Raw genomic sequence first — 10,130 nt, 5'->3', positions numbered from 1 at the left:
AAAAAAAAAAAAAAAAAGATTTTGTGTGTATTTTATTCAAATTGTGTGCTTTATCCATAGGACCTGTTTTGTCCCTATTCTCAAGAATCACTGAAATGTTAAAGTTGCTGAACTCCAAACCATATTATGAAAGCTGAATCTTTCCAAGAAGGTTTTTAAAAGCCATTCATGCATATGCTTAATGTCATCGGACTCTGGATTCGAAGGTAGTCCAGGTCTAACAAAGTATGTATCCACTGCAGGGATGGTCAAATATTTCTTTATCAAATGTTTTATTATATTTCCCGGATTATTAACAAACCAAAGATCATAAGATTTGTTTTGAGTTTTCACTCCAACTTTTACATTTTCAACTATGAAAACACATATTATTACAATTAACACATGTATGTGTTAATTGTAATTGTAGAATACAATTTTGTCTAATTTAGTTTTAACAACAACTGCATTTATGTTTGTACTCTGTGTGAGCTGAGATGGAATTTCAGCACTGATTAAGAGTGAAAACGACAGATTAAGAAGAGATTTAGCAATTGCTCTTTTATTTGGCTTATAGACCTGGGGTTGAACCCTTTATTGTTACCAGCTGTTCTGTAAGTTTCGTTTTTCATGAAACGGGTTACGTGTGACGCACAGAACAGTTTCTTTCAAGAGGTCATGTGCGAAATTGTGCCCCCTGTGAAAATCTGTCCCCCTGTGTCGGGAGCGCGCATTGCAGCCAGAGAGGCGGATCCTGTGGATCTGACCATTTTCACGGAGCTTCTGATCGATTTCTCGGTAAAAACTACTTATATATCATGTCAATGTTGCAACTTTCAGTTTAATCGGCAGCTATCAAAATAAAAAAATAAAAAATTAAACGAGGTCCTGTGTGGGTGTCTCTTTACGCTGTTTTGTGTTATTTTAAACGCGAAGAGAATCGATCTTTTTCCAACTTTTGTCTCTTTAGCCTGACAAATAAAAGTCAAGTCAACAAAACAGGTTTCCAACACGTAGTGTGCATTTATAATTTTTCATTTCTGATACAAGAGGATGGAAGTTGACTGACAGCAAGGCACCAAAATAAAGACTTCCTGAAAAGATCAGAGTGTAAACCTTTTGGTAAATCCCGTTCTAATATAACATAAAACAGATTACTGGATTAAGGAAATGTCTAGTATGCTATCACACATAATAATTTTTGAGAATTTGGAAACAATTGCTTTTTATTTCCCAAAGTTATGGGGGGAGAAGAAGAGAGAATGGATATTTCAGCTGCCTGAAATAATCTGTTTCCCGTCTAAAAATTGAAACAAATCAATGTGAATGCAAGTCTTTAACTGTGTTAATTCCTCTCATCATCAACAACAAAGCCTGTGATTTTGATAACATGTGCTCTTTATTTGCCAAAATTAGGAGGGGGGAACACAATATTTTAGCTCTTTCAGCCACCTGAAATAATCTGTTCCCCCTACATGAAATGGACATGAACAGTGAATTACTTTTTTTGTTACCTAAAATTTTAACCATTAAATGAAGCTGTGCATTTCAGTTTGCAGAAAAACTCCTAGCAAAAGAGGTTGTGGATTTTCCTGTTTCCACTGCGGCGTCTACAGCATGAGGTTGGACATTGCTGTGAGACTTATTCTTAACAGTGGTGATTAGAACATTATTATTCTTATTTGAGTGTCAATGAACATTTTTATCATGATTATGTACTTAGCCAAAACTTAAACTTAAAACAAGATCTGGTCTAATTCCAAAACTACATCAGCTCGACTCTTCTAACCTGGACTGGATTATTCTGCTTAAATAACTGTTTTCATATTCCATGTTGACGTATTAAAAAAGTAATTCACTGTTCATGTCCATTTTATGTAGGGGGAACAGATTATTTCAGGCAGCTGAAATATCCATTCTCTCTTCTTCTCCCCCCATAACTTTGGGAAATAAAAAGCAACTATTTCCAAATTCTCAAAAAATTATTATGTGTGATAGCATACTAGACATTTCCTTAACCCAGTAATCTGTTTTATGTTATATTAGAACGGGATTTACCAAAAAGTTTACACTCTGATCTTTTCAGGAAGTCTTTATTTTGGTGCCTTGCTGTCAGCCAGTGTCCCTCCTCTTGTATCAGAAATGAAAAATTATAAATGCACACTACGTGTTGGAAACCTGTTTTGTTGACTTGACTTTTATTTGTCAGGCTTAAGAGACAAAAAGTTGGAAAAAGATCTATTCTCTTCGCGTTTAAAATAACACAAAACAGCGTAAAGAGACACCCACACAGGACCTCGTTTAATTTTTTTTTTTTATTTTGATAGCTGCCGATTAAACTGAAAGTTGCAACATTGACATGATATATAAGTAGTTTTTACCGAGAAATCGATCAGAAGCTCCGTGAAAATGGTCAGATCCACAGGATCCGCCTCTCTGGCTGCAATGCGCGCTCCCGACACAGGGGGACAGATTTTCACAGGGGGCACAATTTCGCACAAGACCTCTTCTGCTGGAGAGACCCAGACGGAGGAACTACGGGCAGACCCATTTTTATTGCTTTAACTCAGATTTGATCCAGATTCCTTTTTCTTATTTTAGTTTTGCCTTCTGCAGAACATGGATTCAACCTCTGCTAAAGGTTGGTATTTCTTCTTTTAAACACAGGGCTTATTCATGCTGAGTAAAAAGTATCCTGACCTCACTCTAAATCAAACTTTGACTTTTCATTCTCGACACATTTTGTTTTGTCCAGTCAAAGACCTGAGAATCGTCCTCCTGGGAAAAACCGGATCTGGTAAAAGTGCAACAGGGAATACCATCCTGGGAAGGGACGCTTTTATTACAGAGATGTCTGGTTCCTCTGTGACGAAGGGTTGCCAGAAAGAAACCGTCCACCTGGACGACCGAACAGTGACTATCATTGACACTCCTGGGGTATTTGACACATCAATTTCTGATACAAAGCTGCAAGGTGAAGTAGAGGACTGTATCAGTCTGTCTCTCCCTGGACCACATATATTCCTGCTTGTTGTCCGTGTCGATGTACGTTTCACAAAGGAAGAAAAGAATGCCATCAGCTGGATCACAGACAACTTCGGCGAGGAAGTCTCCAAGTTCACGGTTGTTGTTTTCACCAGGGGGGATCAGCTCCAAGACACTATTGAGAACTATTTGCACAAAAGCCCTGATCTGAGGAAGCTGACCAGTGACTGTAAAGCTGGATATGTTGTGTTTGACAACACAAGGCGAGAAAATCGCACTCAGGTGGCTGATTTGTTTGAGATTATAGATAAGACAGTACAACTAAATGGAGGGCATTATACCAAAGACCTTTTCATAAAGGCCCAGAATAAATTATGGTGGCGCCAGAAGGGCAGTGATGCGTATGCTCTAGGTGAACGTTTATTGTGGTATGGAGCAGGTGCAGCAGCAGTCCTTGGTTTTAGGCTTAGAAGGCTGTAGCTCAGTTTATGCTAAAAATGTTGGCACTTAATAATGGAGGTGCAGTGATTATGTAGAATATTGATTGGTGGATTGAATTTAAGACAGACTATAGCTAAGGTAATTAAGAAAAATCACTGAAATGTAGCTCATAGCGAAAATTCAACCTGGAAGACTCCATCCCCTCCGTTCGTCCATCGGCGTCATGCTCATCTCCGACCTCAGCTCTGGACCTCAACTGGCGTGTCCAATCATCAATCAAGCTCTGCATAAAAGGATCCACACCCAAGCCGTCAGCCGCTTCCCAGCTGCGTTCAACCCACCACCGCCCCTTCTCCACCCACATCCATCAGCTCTCCAGGATGGCATCCTTTCCAGACCTCCACCATCAGTGTCGGGCCCCGGGGGAGAACATCCCTAATCGATTATCGGGATGTTCATCGAGTTCACATCAAATCTCAGCTCAGATCAGCTGCCGGGGCCCGAGCGCCAAAGAACTGTTATTCATTGCTGTCATTAAATCTTCTAATTGTTCCTTTTTCTTCGTCTGAGTCTTTCCAGATTGAAATTGAGTTATATATGTAAGGCTTTTAAACTTATGTACTCTTCTTTATTAATTAAATCTTACCTGTGCTTAATTCTTTCTTAGTAACTGATCAATATTGTGTGGGGGAAGTGTTATTTTTTTTGTTTTATTTGAAAATAAAAACTACACAAATAGCTGACATTTGAAGATGAGTTTTTTTTCTTCCTTTTTTGCAATAATGGTGTAGAACATGAAAGACCATTTCTGCCTCTCTCATTAAAAAACAAACTTGCATCTCATGACTTGGCTATCTAATAATTATGAGATACTCTCATAATAATGTGTACCAAATTCAAGTAAACTATTATCGCCAAGGGAAAACTTGCTATGCAGGCAGCAGCAAAGATATAAAATAGTCACACAAGAAAAACAAGGACAAGCCCATATTAATCCTTAGAGTGTGGGGCTGGAATTAAACGCGCTGATATCAGCAGCAATAACAGTCAGTAATATGAGCTGCAATGCATCCAATCCAATGCAAATCTGCAAAGCACCGGTGGGAGATAAGTTAGCAAAACAATGTCGTAAAAACAGACTTATCCTGCAGGAACAGAGAAAATAAAGAGGAAGAAAGATGAACATATGCTTGCATGTGTTTCAGTACTGTAATGTTTATCAAAAGGATTTGTGGAGCTGCTAATAGAAAATTAGTTTGACAGCAGCAGAGATAAATGGTCCAGATGGCTATTGAACGGTCCAGTTCAATAGCCAACATTTAAGCTAGCATCTTTGTATTTGTGTGGATCTGAGTTTAAACTTTAAATGAGTTAATTGTCAAGGTTGGCCCTATATATTTCTGAGGTTTGTTTTGGCTTCATATTGTTTGATAACAATATTTAAAATGTCTTAATGTTTGACATTGTATAACAAAATGTTTTATGTCAGCCTACCTGGCTACTACAATAATATATTATCCATCTACTCTAAGCTGTAGTTTGCGATGTGTTGTTTGCTGCTGAGCAGGATCATTTATGTGGCTAAAATAAATATTATTCTTACATTAACTTATTAGTTGTGTAACTTCTAAGTTATAAGTTCTGTAAGCTAAAAACTAAGTTATGAAACTTCTCCAGGAGCACTGTTAAAGTTAGTTTTAGGTGCAGAATCAGCTCAGCACTGGTCCACATTCTCAGGTGAGAAAGACTCACCAAGTATAAATCCTAGCAAAATTTAATTTAATCAAAGAATGTCATGAATATGTGTGTAAGTATTCCGTCTTAATTCCAATGCATACTAGTTGCTTTTGTTGCTTTTAACACCACCAGATGATACATGCATAAATATATACGTCAGAGATGCAGAAAGTTTGTAGCAGCTGTGCGAACGATCTAATCGTCTGACTGTTGATTGCAGCAGTCCACACTGCTAGCAGAAATAGAGGGCCCCAAAACCAAACCACTTCACTAGATCATGTAAATATCCCAACAAAGGTTTATAATGCATGCTTGAAGGAGGGAGGTTTATAGAGCAGAAGGAAAGTAAAGCAAACATGATCAGGCTGCTTGACATGAACAAGGACACTGTTCATGCTCACCCTGTGTGAGCTAAGATGGAGTGTCAACATTGATTAAGAGGAAAATTCACAGATTAGGAAGCAGTTTGAGTGACCGCTCTTTTTATTTGGCTCATCAGATAAATTAGCTTAGAGCTCAGATCAAAATGTAATTTGCTTCTCATAGCCCCGCGTTTGAAACCTTTAAGTTTCGTTTTTCATGAAACGGGTCACATGTGACGCACAGAACGGTTTCTTTTTACCGGAAATGCTGCAGAAAATCAGTCCTTGGGAAGGTAGAGCTAAGGGCAGACCCATTTTTTGTTGCTTTAACTCAGATTTGATCCAAATTCCTTTTTCTTATTTTAGTTTTGCCTTCTGCAGAATATGGATTCAACCTCAGCTAAAAGTTGGTTTTTATTCTTTTAAACACATGGCTTATTCATGCTCAGTAAAAAATATCCTGACCTCACTCTAAATCAAACTTTGACTTTTCATTTCTCAACACATTTTGTTTTGTCCAGTCAAAGACCTGAGAATTGTCCTCCTGGGAAAAACCGGATCTGGTAAAAGTGCAACAGGGAATACCATCCTGGGAAGGGACGCTTTTATTACAGAGATGTCTCCTTCCTCTGTGACGAAGGTATGCCAGAAAGAAACCGTCCACCTGGATGGCAGAACAGTGACTATCATTGACACTCCTGGGGTGTTTGACACATCGATTCCTGAAAAAGAACTGAAGTGTGAAATAGAAAACTGCATCACGATTATTTTGTTCTTAATGCAAAATGTTCATAAATGAGAGAAAATCAGGTTCTTTTCAAATGTAGTTTTTTTAAATGAAAGGAGTAAAAATCTTTTACCTTCATATATACAGGATAATGCTGCATAGTCCAGATCCAATTCCAAACATTCATTAACATCAGGGAAGTTATTTTTCATCTTTTCTTTTTTTTTTGCACAGCATCAAAGGCTTCATTTTGTCTTAAAGGACATGGAACTGCACAAACTACGAATTCTCCTCAGATATGTTTGCTGTCTCAGGAATGTTGTATAACTTGTCACATCACAGAGTTAATGGTTTTTCCTTGCAAAAACACACTTTATGTTTTGTCCATGGCTGATTATCTGCTGGCAAGAAAATATCATATTTCCAGTCAGGCCAGATGACAACCTTGCCTGGTCCTGAGACAAGATCATCTGAGATGGGCCTCCACCCATGGCCAATTAGCAACAGACCAGATTTCAAAATAGCAGGTATGTGTACACGTCTTTTAGATATGAGTCACATGCTCATTAAGTTTGCACAGTGACAGCCCTGGTGAAAATATATAAATACTAAGTATGTTAAATTTTAACATACTTGAGCATACTTTAAGTCAGACTAATCATGAGTATACTTCAAGTTCATTTAGGATTAGTTAACTTAAAGTGTGACATTTTGTAACATCTAATTTTGTGCTTAGAGTACTTTAATATTATTTAAATGGTATTAATGCACAATTTAAAGTATACTAAGTCTACTTCAACATACTTTTTTGGACAACTTAAGTTTAACTTGGTGTGCTTTAAGTATATTTCTCTTTATGTAACATAAATGCTCTTGATTGGTATATTTTGAGTGTACTATTTTTGTGATTGAATTGCAATATATTTAGAATGTATTTTAAGTGTATTGGCATTACATATTTTATATATTAGTAGTGTGATTACAGTATGCTACAGTTACACTTTTGGTTAATTTGACTTAGGGGCCCCTCTTGCTGCTAAAAGCATCAGCACCTCTAACAGCTTCTGTGTCAGATTTAGTGAAATCTGGGAGAGGGGGAGTAGTTTACTTGGCCAACCTAAAAACAATCTGTTACGATTGCAGTTAACTAAGTATTTGTGAACAAACAGATCTCAAACTCAAAGATTAAAGTCACAGCATCAGAGTGTAGCTATGGTAACAAAACAATAACTATATGAACATTGTCCTTTGAACTTTCACAAAGTAAACTTTCCAGCTACTTAAAAATCTTACATTTAAATGTTAAACAATTTAACATATTTTATGTATGATGAAACAATTCAATCAAATTTAGCAGAATAGATAATCTCAATAAATAAATGTTACATTTATGTCTGTGTTAAAATTATGATTTATGGAGCCCCTCAAGCCCTGGAGGGCCTGATGAAGTGCAAATAATTTATATTAATTTTAATTGTATGTTTGATTAGTTGTATTTAAGACTAATTGTGGGTTTAGATAGCATTTCACTTGCAATATTTTCCCATAACATATAATTACCCAGTAATATTTTTATTTTTCCTTTCTACTAAATGTCTTTTAATACGAAAAAACAATGGACCGCCTTGGCGCCCCGACCAGCGGGCTCAGCATGTTTTCTGGGGAAAACCTTGTAAATATCATAGACATTTTTTAGTTTTCATTCCAATCTTTAAATTTTCCACTATTAAAATGCATTATGTATTTTGGTGTTTGTAATTTTAAGATACTGTTTTGTCTAGTTTATGAGTATACTTCAAGTTCACTTCGGATTCGAATTCTACAACAACTGCACTTATGTTTCTGTGAGCTGACGTGGAATTTCAGCAGGGATTAACAGTGAAAATGACAGATTAAAAAAAGGTTTGAGTGATTGCTCTTTTTATTTGGCTTATCATGATAAACTAGTTTAGAGCTCTGATCAAAATCTCACTTCCTTCTCATAAGCCTGGGGTTGAACCCTTTTTGTTGTCAGCTATCCAAGTCTCGTGTGGCACACAGGAGAGTTTCATTTCACTGGAAATGCTAAAGAGGAAAAAGGGAGGGACAGCAATAGTGAAGACTATAAAGGACTGCAGAAAGTCAGACAGGAGGAAGGTAGAGCTACGGGCAGACCTATTTTTGTTGCTTTAACTCAGATTTGATCCGGATTCCTTTTTCTTATTTTAGTTTTGCCTTCTGCAGAACATGGATTCAACCTCAGCTAAAGGTTGGTATTTCTTCTTTTAAACACATGGCTTATTGATGCTCAGTAAAAAGTATCCTGACCTCACTCTAAATCAAACTTTGACTTTTCATTTCTCGACACATTTTGTTTTGTCCTGTCAAAGACCTGAGAATCGTCCTCCTGGGAAAAACCGGATCTGGTAAAAGTGCAACAGGGAATACCATCCTGAAAAGGGACGCTTTTATTGCAGAGATGTCTCCTTCCTCTGTGACGAAGGTATGCCAGAAAGAAACCGTCCACCTGGACGACCGAACAGTGACTATCATTGACACTCCTGGGGTGTTTGACACATCGATTCCTGAGAAAGAACTGAAGCGTGAAATAGAGAACTGCATCAGTCTGTCTCTCCCTGGGCCACATATATTCCTGCTAGTCATCAATCTCTCTGCACGCTTCACAGTGGAGGAGAAAAATGCCATCAAGTGGATCACAGACAACTTCGGCGAGGAAGTCTCAAAGTACACAATCGTTGTTTTCACCAGGGGGGATCAGCTCAAAGACACCATCGAGAACTATTTGCACAAAAGCCCTGATCTGAGGAAGCTGACCAGTGACTGCAAAGCTGGATATGTTGTGTTTGACAATACATGCAAAGAAAACCGCACTCAGGTGGCTGATCTATTCGAGATCATAGACAAGACGGTTCAACTGAACGGCGGTCATTATACCAGCAAGATTTACAAACAGGCCCAGAACAAACTATGGTGGCAGCAGGCTGGGAGCTATGTGGGAACTGCAGGAAATTATTTATTGTGTGCAGCAGCAGGCGCAGCTGCACCTGTTGCTGGTGCTCTAGTAGCAGAGGAAGCCGTAGCTTTATCTGTACCACACGTGATGGCTCTAGGAGGTGCAGCGATTCTGAAAGGTGTTGGATGGTTCATGAGTCCCAAAACAGACAATAACTAAGGCAATTCAGAAAGTGACTGGAGCGTAGTCATACATGTACATTTAAACTTATGCACTCTCTTTATTGTGTAAATCTTACCTGTGTTAATACTTTGATACTAACAAATTAGGAATATTTTAATATCAATATTGCTTTCATTATGTTTATTTATGTAATTCTAATTTTTAAATGTCTGTATGATTTATACCAGATATTGAAGACCTATCTCCATCTCGATTGTGATGGGCGATAAACCTATCCACCTTATCACTGTAATAATGTATAAATTATGTGGGGAAAGCATTACATTATCTTTCTGTTTTATTTAAAAATAAAAAATGGTTAATGTTTTATGCTATCTTTTGTAGAAGAATCAAATATAACATGAAAAAGAATAACTGCACAATTATTTTGTTCTTAATGCAAAATGTTCATAAATGGGAGAAAATCAAGTTATTTTCAAATGTAGTTTTTTTTAATGAAAGGAGTAAAAATCTTTTACCTTCATATATAAAGGATAATGCTGCATAGTCCAGATCCAGTTCCAAACATTCATTAACATCAGGGAAGTTATTTTTAATCTTTTTTTTTTTTTTTGCACAGTATCAAAGGCTTCATTTTGTCTTAAAGGACATGGAACTGCACAAACTACGAATTCTCCTCAGATATGTTTGCTGTCTCAGGAATGTTGTATAACTTGTCACATCACAGAGCTATCGGTTTTTCCTGGCAAAAACAGTTTTGTCC

At 37.3% G+C, this 10,130-nt stretch overlaps 2 protein-coding genes across 3 annotated transcripts; both read left to right on the top strand.

Annotated features, from left to right (window-relative positions):
• The first annotated feature begins 2,379 nt into the window (after positions 1–2,379).
• On the top strand, positions 2,380–3,648 carry LOC106955489 (GTPase IMAP family member 4-like). 2 transcript variants are annotated; one of them, XM_015045696.1, is made up of 2 exons: positions 2,380–2,620; positions 2,741–3,648. In XM_015045696.1, exons 1-2 carry the CDS (start codon positions 2,599–2,601, stop codon positions 3,442–3,444), a joined length of 726 nt encoding a protein of 241 aa, XP_014901182.1. In that variant the 5' UTR covers positions 2,380–2,598; the 3' UTR covers positions 3,445–3,648. The 2 variants fall into 2 exon arrangements, with proteins under 2 accessions (XP_014901182.1, XP_014901181.1); XM_015045695.1 differs by having other exon boundaries at positions 2,735–3,648.
• A 4,700-nt stretch (positions 3,649–8,348) lies between these two features.
• Positions 8,349–9,769, top strand: LOC106955488 (GTPase IMAP family member 4-like). Its single transcript, XM_015045694.1, has 2 exons — positions 8,349–8,479; positions 8,601–9,769. The coding sequence occupies exons 1-2, from the start codon at positions 8,458–8,460 to the stop codon at positions 9,401–9,403; spliced, it is 825 nt and encodes a 274-aa protein (XP_014901180.1). The 5' UTR covers positions 8,349–8,457; the 3' UTR covers positions 9,404–9,769.
• The last annotated feature ends 361 nt before the right edge of the window (positions 9,770–10,130 follow it).

Source organism: Poecilia latipinna, unplaced genomic scaffold (genome assembly GCF_001443285.1).
Source record: "Poecilia latipinna isolate Pla-1442-1.1 unplaced genomic scaffold, P_latipinna-1.0 Scaffold740, whole genome shotgun sequence".
NCBI classification, from domain to species: Eukaryota; Metazoa; Chordata; class Actinopteri; order Cyprinodontiformes; family Poeciliidae; genus Poecilia; species Poecilia latipinna.
Note: the sequence above shows the minus strand (reverse complement) of the source record. Positions and strands in the feature narration are given on the sequence as shown.

Excerpts from the sequence above, each read along its gene's own strand:
- LOC106955488 (XM_015045694.1), top strand. The coding sequence starts at position 8,458 with ATGGATTCAACCTCAGCTAAAG. Across the intron at positions 8,480-8,600 it reads GGATTCAACCTCAGCTAAAG|ACCTGAGAATCGTCCTCCTG; the intron begins GTTGGTATTTCT and ends GTCCTGTCAAAG.
- LOC106955489 (XM_015045695.1), top strand. The coding sequence starts at position 2,599 with ATGGATTCAACCTCTGCTAAAG. Across the intron at positions 2,621-2,734 it reads GGATTCAACCTCTGCTAAAG|TCAAAGACCTGAGAATCGTC; the intron begins GTTGGTATTTCT and ends TGTTTTGTCCAG.